General features: G+C 56.4%; 1 protein-coding gene across 4 annotated transcripts in view; it reads right to left on the bottom strand.

The window, feature by feature from the left end:
* Positions 1-12,713, bottom strand: part of PKD1L1 (polycystin 1 like 1, transient receptor potential channel interacting) — a 126,719-nt gene that overhangs the window by 11,296 nt on the left and 102,710 nt on the right. For all 4 annotated transcript variants that reach the window (XM_086697127.1, XM_086697128.1, XM_086697129.1 and 1 more), the window contains 8 exons: positions 11,356-11,479; positions 9,547-9,630; positions 8,458-8,630; positions 7,218-7,452; positions 6,387-6,491; positions 5,974-6,114; positions 4,347-4,481; positions 2,104-2,313 (listed from right to left, as the gene is read on the bottom strand). In XM_086697127.1, the coding sequence (XP_086553253.1) occupies positions 2,104-2,313; positions 4,347-4,481; positions 5,974-6,114; positions 6,387-6,491; positions 7,218-7,452; positions 8,458-8,630; positions 9,547-9,630; positions 11,356-11,479 (1,207 nt within the window). The remainder of the gene's footprint in view (positions 1-2,103; positions 2,314-4,346; positions 4,482-5,973; positions 6,115-6,386; positions 6,492-7,217; positions 7,453-8,457; positions 8,631-9,546; positions 9,631-11,355; positions 11,480-12,713) is intronic.

Below are 12,713 nucleotides of genomic sequence, written 5' to 3'. Positions count from 1 at the left end.
CACTCAGAGCCCTCCTGGCTCCAAGCATCGTTCCCCAAATCACGGCTGCTTAACTCTGAACTCCAGCCTTCAGACCCTGCTCCCAGGCGTCTCCGTGAGCTGGTCCCTCTCATCCAACAAAGCCCAACTCCACTATCCCTTCTGCTGTGTGAGGACTTCCTGGTCCCCTCGGGAAAACAAATGGGACTCTATTTTGCTTGTTGTTTGAGGAAGCTTCTAGGTAGGCTTTAGAACTGCATAGTTGTGCGAGATCCACGTGCTGAAAACTACAAGATGTCAAAGATGTAAATAGACAGACAGACAGGATTCTTGGCTTGAAAAACTTCCTATTGGGAAGAGGTCAATTCTCTCCAAACCTGATTTATACATCCTTAGAAATCTCAAAATCCCAGCATGTCGTTTTGTAGATACCAACGAGCAGATTCTATAAATTATATGGAAAGGCAAAAGAACAAGAACAGCCTGAACTGAAAAAGAACAAATCTGGAGGACTCATCTGTGCCACGTTAAGACTTACATAGAGTTCTACTAATCAAGACAGTGTGGGATTGGCAAAAGAAGGGGTCAGTGGAATAGGAAGGACGACCCAAAACCAGAATCACGGAAACAGTGAAGTGATTGGTGGCAAAGATACACAGGCAGTTCAACGAGCTTTTTAAAGATGGTGCCGGGGCAACTGGATGTCCCAAACGTGAAAGAACAGTGACTCTGATCCACCCCTCGAAACTTATACTAATATTAATTCAGAACGGACCTAAATCTAAAACCTATTAACTACAAAACTTCTAAAAGAAACATAGGAGAGAATACGTGTGACGGTGGCGTTGCCATTTGGTTTTAGATAGGACACCGGTGGAATCTATAAAAGAAGAAACTGATAAATTGGCCTTTACAAATATTAGCAACTTTCCTACAAATACCACCATTAAAAGAATTAAAAGAACAAGCCACAGAATGGGAAAAATAGTTACAAATCACACATCCAATAAAGGAAATGTATCAAAATTTAAAAATTGCTACAATTCTTTGTTTATACTCGTGTCATCCTCTATGGACTGTGGACAATGTCCTCTTCACCACTGCCTAAACAGAATGGGTATTCTTTAAGTAATTGTGGAATGAGTGCATGAATGAACAAATGAGTAGATGAATGGATGGATAGATGGAGAGGTGGGGGATGATTCGATGGCTGGCTGGCTGGCTACATGGATAGGCGGATGGATAGGTGGGTGGATAGGTGGGTGGGTGGGTGGATGGATGGATGGTTGGCTGGCTGGCTACGTGGATAGGTGGATGGATGGAGAGGTGGGGGGATGGCTGGATGAGTAGATGGGTTGTGTGGGTGGATGAATAAGTTGATGGATGGATAGGTGGATGGACAGGTGGACATATGAATAGACAGATGGGTTAACGGATAGACGGATGAATAGGTAGATGGAAGAATGGATAGGTGGATAGATGGAGGGAGGAATGGAGGGAAAAGGGAGGGAGGAAATGCAGGAGGGAGGGATCTGTGGATGAATGGGTGGATGCGTGCACGGAAGGAGGGCGGGATGGGTTAATGGGTGGACGGGCAGAGGGAATACTAGATGGATGGATGAGCCGTGACCAGGAAGCTAGAAACACTGAAAGAAAAAAAGGACTCAGGTCTGAGTATTGTCAAGGTGGGGGTTTAAGTTGGTGTGTGTGTGTGACATGACTAGATTGGCAAGTGGCAGATCAGTAGGAAGGTGGGAAACGGATCCCCATTCTAAACTCAGCCCGAGGTTAGAGAACCTGTCCGGTGAAGGCTGGCTAATGGAGTGAAACCTTTTTAAGATGGGAAGTTTGAAATAACAAGGCAAGAGTTAGCAGCCACCACGAGAGGAGGAAAGAGGGTGCAGCTCAGCGCTTGGAGGGCTGGGGGTCTCCCTGGAGGAGGCAGCACGCTGGAATGCTCGGTCTTGCTGGACCTGTTCAGGCTGTAGGAGTGTCCAGACCCTGCCCCTCGTAGGGCAGACGGGCCTCAGGGAGCCATGGCCACGTGGAGACGTGCACACAGACAAGGAGAGTTTCACGCCTACGGCAGACCCTGACTTCAAAGTCTGGGGCAGGTGCACGTACCATTCCCAACCACACGGTGCTCGTTACTATAAAGAAAGCCCCACAGCACCAAGCCGGGGCCCACGGGTCAGACTTGGAAAGACCGGGGAACGTGTCTCTTTGGCGTCTTCCTGGAAAACGGAACGGCAGGCCTTGGGAGACGTCCGTGAAGGTGCCAGGCGGTGCTGCGCGCAGGTGGGAGTGGGCTGCTAGCATCAGGACGCCCGCCAGCTGCGGGGAGAAAACCCGCCATCACTCACCTGACTTGGCCCTGGTTCTGCGGAGCCCAAGACCCGCCTGGGGGCTTCTGAGGGCTTCCAAACAACAGCACGCTTGGAGAAGCAGCTTTTCGGGAGTCGATCTTGTCATCCCTAGTGCCCGGTTCTGTCTGCTGCACCTTCTCTGGGGCCCTGCCCCTCCCCTCCTCCTCCCTCACCCCTCCTCCTTCGCTCTCCCCTCCCCTCCTCCTCCCTCCCCCCTTCCCCTCCTCTCTCCCTGCTCCTCCTGCACCTCTCCCCTCCCCTCCCCCTCCTCTTCCCTTCCCCTCCCCTCTCCCCGCCTTGTCTCCCCTCCCTTCCCCTTTCTCTCCCTCCCTCACTTGCCCCTCTCCTCCTTCCCCTTCCCCTCCCCACTTCTTCTCCCCTCCCTTCTCCTTCCCTAACCCCTCCCCCTCCCTTCCTCCTCATTCCCCCTCCTTTACCCTTCCTTCCTCCCCTCACATCTCTCCTCTCTTCCTCCTCCCTCCCTCCCTCCCTAGCCCTTCTCCTCCCTCCCCCTCCCCTCTCCTCTCCCTCCCCTCTCCTCCCTCCCTTCCCCTCTTCCCTCCCTGCCCCTCCCCCTCCCCCAGTGCCCACCAGCTCCTCTATCTCAAGTGCCCAGGTACCATCTCTCCTCTCTTCCTCCCTGCACCCCACCCTAGCTGTTGGCAGCCATGCTTCATGTCTCCAGCACCTGGCAAGGAATCAGTAAAATAAACCACTTAAGAAGCAAAGGGAGTTACATTTAACTCAGGTCAAGTTTTGTGGTCTGGTTGTTGTGCCACATGGGAGACTTGATCTAGGAACCTCGGGTGGTACCACTGGTCCAGTGTGCATGTGAGCGTGTGCATGTGTGTGCACATGTGTGCACATGTGTGCAGGTCTACCCTACCTGCATGACAGACCGCCAGCCCGTCGTCACGGGTCCACGTGGGCCCCAGCCCAGCCCCCCCCCCCCACCCGCTGGCCCCATTTCCCGTGCTCCTAGCCCCGGCCCTGCACCCGAGGCCTCCCTACGAAGACGCTGGCGCTCCCCTCACTGCTGTTTACTCTGAGTGGAATCACAGCCGCCAGTGGTCCGCCACGTGGGCCGAGCAAGTGTGGTTCCCCCGCACACCTGTCCCTGCGCATCCCATAATTTCTGAACAGTTGGGGCTCTGCCACTTAGTTTGGACAATGTACTCATGATATTCTGTGTTCTTCTGAACAAAAAAGCATTTTTTTGAGTTGCGAAGTGGTATAACAACGACCAGTTTAGTAGTCAGAAGAGTTCCACGTGCGCACAATCTCCAAGACCAGGGTAAATGGCCAGGCACATGCCTGCCATGCGCTCCTGGAGGCGGAGCTTGGATACGGGCCCACGGTTGTGACAGCAGGCTCTGGAGAGGTGCAGTTGGGCTTGAAGCCGGGTCTCGACTCCGGGGTCAGCTGTTCCCGCCTTGGTTTGCTGGGCCTGTCCTGCCGAGCACGAAGCCAGCAGGGTTTGGGGATCTGTGCTTGGTTCCCCATGTATAAGTAGAGTCTGGCACCCTGACAGTCAGATCACCTGATCAGATCACCCAGCCTGGACCCTCCCTCGGGAGCAAGGGGAGTGGAGGCCTCCCCGTGAGGAAGAGCCGGGCTGCAGGCGGCCTGTCTGTGACAGTTCAGGGAGGGAACCACCAGACAGCCCAGCTGCTGTCCCGGCATTTAGCAAACACTCCGCGGGGGAGAACGGCTGCTTTGGCAGTAGTGATGGTAATAATGCGGCCGGAAGGCATGGAACAGAGCAAGCGTGGACTCGGTCGGGGCTCCTGTGCTCACGGCCACAACTCACCACGTAGTGACCGGCACCCGTGATGGAAAACCACGGGGTGATGTTGGAAGCCCGGGGCTCTAGGGGTGTCTCAGCTTGAGAGCTCGTCCCTCCCTGTCACCCCACCCAGAGAAGGTGCTAACAGAAGAGGACGCTGGCCGTGCTCACTTATCGTGGAGGGAACCTGACCCTGGCTCTGGGAGAAGCCTCACCCCTGCCGCGAAGACGCCAGCGAAAGAGCGGCGTGTCAGGAAGGAGCAGGACGCCACCGGTGTCTGGACACCAACAAGGCAGATGCACTTCAGCGTCAGGACGAATGACAGGGTCCCCTGCAGCCACGACACCCTCTGAGACAAAAGGACAGAGCGGGTCAGCACGTCACCCCAACTACAGGCTGTACCTGCCGGCTGTGCGCGAGGGGAACACCCAGCAGGCAGTCGCTGCATGTGATGACGTCCTGGTCCCAGGTGTCGGAGGGACAGCAAGCAAAGTCTGCAGAATGGACTAGGGCCAAGGACAAATCATAACACACGTTCGGAAAGACCAGGCCTGAGTTGGGACCCTGCTGGTTCTAGAAACACCAGGACAGCTTGTCGGGGCTTCAGTTCACTGAGCTGCACAACAGCAGCCACGGAGGAGGCAAAGGCCCTTCCCAAGGCCGACGGTTGGGGGGCAGCCGTGTGTTGAGTGTGGCCAGGCTGGCAAGCTGGGCCGGCTGACTTTAGCCCCGATGGAGAGTCCCGGGGCCCAGACTGTGAGGCTGTGACGAGGCGGGCACAGAGACAGCGGGGGTCAGTGCCTCCCTGCACTCAGCAAGGAAAAGGCCAGCACGGCAGCCACCATTACAGGAGGCGGAGCTCGGGAGACCAGCAAGTGAGTGCAGACACGCAGCGAAAGGCAGACAGGAGCCCACCGTCCATCTCAGAGAAGCGGCCACCCTCCTCCCCGGAGCCTCCAGCATTGAGGACGGACACATGATAAACCAAGTCAGCACAACACAGCTGATCAGCGCCATGAGGACAGGGCGACATTCAATGGACACGCGGAAGAGGGGTGAGGGCACTGCCTGCTCTGGGCCAGCATCTGTGTGTGCAGCTTGACCTCGGGGCCCCACCGTGCATGGCCCCGTGCCAGCCTAGAGGCTGGTCAGCATCTGGGGCACAGAAGAGCCCATTCTTCTAGGTCATTCTGGGAGGGCCCACCCTGGGGGTGTGAGGTCACTTGGGGCCCTGGCTGCCACCCATTGGGTGGAAAAGGGAGCTCCCAGAAGATCTGCAGGGTCAGGGGGGTGGCTGTGAGGCCGCAGGACGAGGAAGCCGAACATGAGAGCTCCACCTGCCTACGTCCACATCCACGACAGCTGTCCACACCACAGGCTGTGCTGGCCACCCCCCCCCCCCAGCCCCCGAGGACTCCTGCCTGGGCTCACCCACCCAGATGTGCACTTGGCCCTGCTCCTCTGATGGAGCCCAGGCTGGTGGGGGTCAGTCCCTGTGGCAGGACCAGGGCCCTCCTGCACCATGGGAGGGGCTGACTCCACCCACCTCCGGGACACCGTTAGGAGGAGAGGAAACAGACACGATGTGTCTTAGTCTCTCATGTAGAGTCACTGGAGCAGTCCGTGTTCTAGAGTCACGTTCCACACACACACATGCACCCCTGCAACATGTCCCCTAAGGACTCCAGGCCCTTCCCTGTCCCATTCACCTTTGTCCTAGGCTCAGAGCATTTTCATTCAATATGGAACAAATCCCTTGTCTAGAACCTTCTAGAACGTGGATGACCGCCTCCTTTGGGCAGCCTCACAGAGCACGTGAGGCCCTGGACGCCCTTCCATACCTGATTCCATGAAGTCACAAGACTGAGGTCTAGAAACTCGTGGAAAAGTCCCTTTTGGAAGTGGTCGGCCACCTCCCCGGTGAGAGTGACCAGGTGGCTGGAGGCTGCGTGGTAGGCGAGGCCGGCTCCAACCACGGTGAGCTGTAGGGTTGAAGAGGAAGGTGCCTCAGGGGGCTCCCAGGGAGGCCCCCCCAATGGCACCCGCATGGCTAGGGGTGCAAAGTAACAGCAGGAGCAGCGAACGGATGCTGACCCCATGCTATTTGTCATCAACACGACAGAGGGGGACACGGCAAGACGCTTGGAATTAGCTAGAGCATAACCCTTTTCTTGCTAAAATTATCTTCCTTTTCAGGTAAGGACACTGGTTTTCTGGTACCGTTTTTCTCGAGGACAACAACAGGAGAACCTACCTCCAGCCAGCGCCCCGGGCTGTGCCAGTAGCTGCGGACGCCCGTCTCAGCCATGCCGGAGAGATGCAGACACAGGCCGATCAGGTTGAGCGCCAGGAAGACCAGCTGACGGAGGGATACACGAGACAAAGATACGACACACCGTGTTCCCAGGTCTGCACTCCCAGCTGGCTCCCTGCCAGGCACCAGGGGCTGTTGGTACCCTTCCTGCAGGACCCCCCGCCCCTCTGCCCCGCTGCCCCCTGCCGGGCGTCAGTTAGGGACACAGGTGAGCTCGTGGTGGGCTCCACGCGCAGGCAGACCCTGTGGTGCGAACAGCATGCAGCCACCCAGCAGGGTCCTCCCTGCCTGTCCTCGTACAGCTCCAGAGAACAACTTTCCACAGTTTGTGAGATGTGTGTTATTATCGGCTCCTGGGCCAGGCAGAGCCTTGGAAGCTCCTGATGAACAATTTCTTGAAGTTCCTGCTTGCCTGTGTTTGTTCATTCGGAGCAGCAGCAGGGACAGGATGTGCAGTAAGGTCCAAACGAGATGTGTCCCAGGGCGGGTCAGCCGTGCTGAGCCCCTGTGGACCCTCCCAGGTAACACTTTTAAGCTGAACAAGCCTCTTTCGGGACGCTCCTCCACCCCTCTGCAGAGCACTGATGCCAACGCGCATCTCAAAGCAGAGAGATGGTGCCGACTGTCCCCTGCCAGGCCCTGTGTCACAGGGGGCGGCACTGCGGGTCTGCGTGGATGTGGGGAGCAGGGACGCGGTGGGGAGCCTGGCGGGTGGGCCGCCCCAAGTGGAGCCCGGGACCCACAAGCAGGCACGGGTGCGGGCGGACCCACCTCAGGAAGTGTGAGGCGGTACCACCGGGACGAGTCGCTGTGGAAGACGGCCACCGACTCCACCAGCGGGGAGAGGGCCAGGCCCCCTGCAGGGAGCAGTTCGGCGCGCAGGGACACGCTGGACAAGAGTCGAGTCGGAGGGTTATAGAGAGTGAAGTGCACGGACACGGCTCTGGTGCTGCAGTCTATCCACCTGCTGGCCCTGAGGCCGCTCAGGGCCGCGTGGGCCGCCGCCCTGCAAAGTGGTGCACGTCGGGGCGAGCCAGGGCCGCCACCCCAGACCTTGCGCCCCTGGCCTCCGAGGCCACCCGGGATCCTGGGGCTGGACAGACGGGCTTCTGTGTGTCCCCCCTCTCCTTGCCCGGGACCCTGAGGCAGGGCCGCTCCACAGAAGGGAGGCCCTGCATCTGGCACGGGCACAGCTCGGGGAGAGGTGGCCACCTCTCACGGCAAGGCCTCTAAAACCTTCATTCCTCTTTTCCTACTGCAGACTCACTCTGGTGCCGGAAAGATGCCACCTTTGGCCTGTCTGTGTTTGGTGACAATGCAGTAATTTCCCTCCTGTGCTGTTGGTATCACTCACAGGCACCTGTCACCGTGGCTGCCTGAGGCAGGGCCCTTGTCGCTGTCAGACAGCCCACCCCTGTGCAGGCCATGGGCTGTTACAGCTGCCGGAGAGGCCGGGCTGGGTCACCAGCTGTGGACAATGGCCAAGACTTGGGTGCCCACCTGCACAATGCAGGACCAAGGGGAGGCTGCCCTCCTTTGTGGAGCCCCATGAGGCCCAGTGTGGCTGCGTGAGACCCAGTGAGGCCTAGTGCAGCCCTGTGAAGACCAGTGGGGACCCATGAGGACCAGTGAGGCCCAGTATGGCCCCGTGAGGCCCACTGCATCCCTGTGAAGACCAGTGTGGCCCCGTGAGGCCCAGTGAGGCCCCGTGAAGACCAGTGCGGCCCTGTGAGCATCCTGTTCAGCACAAAGCCATTGAGGACAAATGTTCATTAGATTTCCTGACCTCCAGCCTTCTGGCAAATTCTGGGGGGAACGTTTGGCTTTTCCTTCTTGTGCTGAGACTGAAGCCCTATGTTTGCCAGGCCTCCGGGCTGGGGCCTCACTCCTGTCACTCCCCAGTGAGAAGAGCTGCCCCTGACCAGGGCGGGTCGTGCCCCTGGCATCTGGCCACCGCACAGAGTGATGGACAGGCAAGCGTGGACGGAGCTGACCTCTGGATCACACTGACCTTGTGCTGCCCAGGCTGAGCACCCAGTGCTCCCTCGCCCCGTAGTCCCCGGGGCCACTTGCAGCCACTCCCTGGATGGCTGGATCTGTCACAGAGCTGGTGTCGGTAGCTCCCACTTGGGGGCTACGTGTAGGAGGAGAGTCTTCAGTAAGCACTGAAGGTGGGCTGGGAAGCTGTAGGAGAAATAATCAGAAATAATCAGCTGTAGGAGGGATAATCAGATGCATGTTTCAAAGTCGGCCCTGCGGCCTGGGCTGTACACACCTGGCCACACGCGGGCACATGCTATCCTGACACACGGCCCCCACTTCCTCAAAGCCCCGTCACCCCTGGGCTCCGGTGGAGCCCAAAGGATCCACTCCATCACGTGAAGGCCGTGCACCCGTCTGGGCTTGGACGTCAGAAGGGCTCTGTTGTCGCGGGGAACTTGGGCGAGGTGCCCACCTTCGAGCACCCCCTCCCACTAGGAGACACGAGAATACCGTTTTCAGTATTTTGGGGCTGTCCTGCTTTCGCCCAGCGTGCCGGGACAGGCAGAGGGCGCAGGAAAGGTTTGGCAAGAGAAGGAAGGGCAGGTGACGCCCACGGTTGTCCCAGACCCTGGCCGCTGACCGTTTCCAATCACAGCCAGGCTCCCAGCGAGGCTTCTCATGGCCTGTGGCCTTCCTGCCCGAACGTCTCCCAGACTTTCCGAACTCAGAGTATTTTACAGAGAACAGACTGGTGGGCGCCAGAGGGGAGGTGGGGCAGGGGGACAGCTGAAGCAGGTGATGGGGGTTAAGGGTGCACTTGTGAGGAGCACCGGGTGATGCACAGAGTTGCTGTATCCAGTGCGTATTGTACACCCGAAACCAGTGCGACATGGCGTGTTAACTCCATGTTAAGTCCACGAATCCACACATAAATCCACACGTGCGCACACACAGATAAATCATACATGCACACACACACAAATACATACATACATCAATCCATCAATCCATCCGTACATACATAAATGGCAAATCTCAGGAGAAAACACACACGCACACTCTCACGTGCACTCACACGCGCTCACACAAAGAGGTGACAAGAAGGAGAGCACCCCACCTCGCACTCTCTGTCAGAGGAAGCTCTCAGCTGTTTAATGACCAAAGCGCCCATGAGGTAGCACTTCCCGCCAAGGGCTCCGGGCTGGAGGAAGAATAAAAATGGAGACGCCTGCTACTCCTGACACCATTATCATCTGTATGGCGGCTAATTGGAATTTAAATAAAATTTTAAAAAATAAATAAAAAACAAACAAACGACAACCACAAAAAACATGGAGACGCCTGGACAGACGGCAAGCCTGGAACGCGCGGTGCACCGCCCTCTGGGAGCCCCAGCGACAGGATTACCCGGCAGGATGGATTTAACAAACATTCTCTGGAAGACACAGCTGCCTCACGGTCTTTGCACCAAATCTAAATGGTCACTTTTTGTCTTTTTTTTTTTTTAAGTTAAAAAAAAAAATTTATTTATCGAGAGAGAGAGAGGAAGAGAGAGAGGGAGAGGGGAAGAGAGAGAGGGAGAGAGGGAGAAGAGAGAGAGAACAGCAAGGGAGGGGCGGAAAGAGGGAGGGAGAGAATCCCAAGCAGGCTCTGCACCATCAGCACAGACCCCGATGTGGGACTTGAAGTCACAAATCCTGAGATCTGTGACCTGAACCGAGATCAGGAGTCAGACACTCAACCGACTGCACCCCCCCAGCAGCTCCTGCTTTTTGCCTTTTTCTAAAGTGTCTCCGGCGTCATCCACGTGACAGCATAGAATACGATAAAAGTGGAATCAGAAACGCTGCCGACCCTTGAACAGCACACTTTACACTGCACGGATCCACTGACACGTGGGTTTCTTTAGATGAATACAAGACAGAACCGTCAATGTACTTTCTCTTCCTTAGGATTCTCTTAAGGAGATTTTCTCTTCTCCAGCTTACCGTTATTATAAGGACACGGTATATAATATATCTAACCTGAGGAATATGTGTTCATCAACTGTTTCTGCCATTGGTAAGGCACAAGGTCAACAGTAAGCTGCCAGTAGTTAAGTTTTGAGGGCATCAAAACTTGCACGTGGAATTTCAACTGCGTGGGGGTCAGCACCTCTGACTTTGTGCTGTTCAAGGGTCACCTCTATGGTGTTTGAGAAATGCAGGACAAAATCATTTTATTTTCTTAAAGAAAGGCAGAACGTAGGGTCCCCTGGGTGGCTTAGTCAGTTAAGTGTCTGACTTTGGCTCAGGTCATGATCTTGCAGTTCGTGGGTTCGAGCCCCGCATCGGGCTCGGTGCTGACAACTCAGAGCCTGGAGCCTGCTTTGGGTTCTGTGTCTCCTTCTCTCTCTGCCCATCCCTCACTCATGCTCTGGTCTGTCTCAAAAATAAGCGCTAAAAAAACAGGTAGAACATAAAAGATAAACAAGGGACAGGGTTATTATATGAAATGCATATATTCACTGTAAGTTTTTTTTCAGAATTTGGGGAAAGCCTTGCCTCTTTCTGGAAGCTTCCTGGATGCTCCCCCTCTGTCCTGGGGTGCCCTGTGTCCTGTGTCACAGCATTTTGCACACTGATCTAGCCTTCTGTCCCCACTGGCCCACAAGCTCTGGTGGAGCCACCATGCCCTGTGTCCAGCCCAGCCTGGCGACTGCAGGCGTCCAGAGGTGCTGGTGCAGCTAAGGCAGGTGCACGGATCTGGAGCAAATTCGTGCTGGGCCGAGAAGCAGCAAGATGCACCCACAGCCAGGAGCCGCTGGCCCACAACCTAGAAGTCATTCACGAGCAGGCAGTGTTGCAGGTCAGGTGTTTGATGATCTTGCCCACTGTGACATACTTCCCTGCAACGACCCCATGTTGAAGGGCGGACAGAAGCCCACCTGAGCACGTGGCACGCCGGCTGTGTGGGCGCCTCGCCCATGCAGGCCATCCAGCAGTGTGGTCAGACTCCAGTCCCACCAGGCCCCCACACTTGTCAGGCCACCGGAGGAGCTCCTGGCATTCCTGAGCACAAGAGCAGAAACCAAAGTCTATTTTTCTGTAATGTACGTTTCCAGTACCTGCAGGAATAAAAGTGGGGCTGTCCGCAGCACGGGGTATGGTGTGATTCTGGATTGTGCTCTGCTCCTCGGCAATAGGCGGGAAGACCGCACAGTGATGAAGCCACCTGTCCCTTCGCTCACCTGTTCACTGGACAAACTTCACCGTGTGCCAGGCACAGGTGGGGAGAGAGAAATCATGCCCTGGCCCTCTTGTAGGGAAACAAACAATAAATCAAATAAATAAGCGAAATGGAGGCTGTGTCAGGGGTCCACGTTCAGGAGAGAAAGCTAAATCGTAGGAACCTGAAGGCAACGAGGGAGTGAGCCACACGGACGTCAGAGGGAGAGTGTTCCAGGCAGGGACGGTGAGGTAGAGGCTTGGACAGGCACGGGCCTGTGAGGTCAAGGAAGGGCGTGGGGGGCGGTGTGGCCAGTGCAGGGTGAGCACCAGGAGGGGACCAGAGGAACAGGGGCCCCAGGACCCACGGGTAGAGACACAGCCCCCTCTCCACACCACTGCCTGATGGACGGCCTCCCCCTTTCTTCCCCAAAGACCCAGAACGGCCGCCAAGCCTCCCAAGACGGCCTGAGTGTTCAGTGAATAGGCACAGACCGGGGGCAGGACGACACATAGTAGGGGGTCAACAAATGTGGGTCTGGTTTTCTTCCAATTAATTTTTATGACTCTTGTCAGATATCTGTTTCACTTTTCCAGCAAGGAACCGAAGTAAGGGGCCACCGGAATTTCGAGCTGACAACACGGATGGTTTCTGCTTGCTCAGACAACGCAGTGAAGCCACGTGCACGGGCCCGAGCCGCACATGGCTGCACGAGGAGCAGACATGTGGCTCCGAGCTGCAGTCGAATGGAAAATGAAACGTTAAACTTCTTTAGAGAGAGGACAAAATACTTTGCCCTGCCTCGAAAACACGTCTTTACATGTGGCTTCACAGAAAGGACCCGTAGCCATGGCAAGGATGGTGTGCGCCTAATACCCCCATGGCAATGGCAACCGGTCTCATGTCTTACTACATCCGGGCCTCCCTCCACGAGGAGGGGGGACCGGGACACTTCTTGGAGGAGGTCATGTTGTGGGAAAGCGACGAGAAGTTAGGAAGTGACATGAACTCCAGTCATCCAAGGACACAATTTCTTGTTCTCCACGTGTGCGGAGAGCAGGGGGTGAGGCAAACAAT

Source organism: Puma concolor, chromosome A2 (genome assembly GCF_028749965.1).
Source record: "Puma concolor isolate L17-30 chromosome A2, mPumCon1.1.hap2, whole genome shotgun sequence".
NCBI lineage: Eukaryota > Metazoa > Chordata > Mammalia > Carnivora > Felidae > Puma > Puma concolor.
The sequence above is the reverse complement of the archived record's forward strand: the minus strand, read 5'-3'. Positions and strand labels throughout refer to the sequence as shown.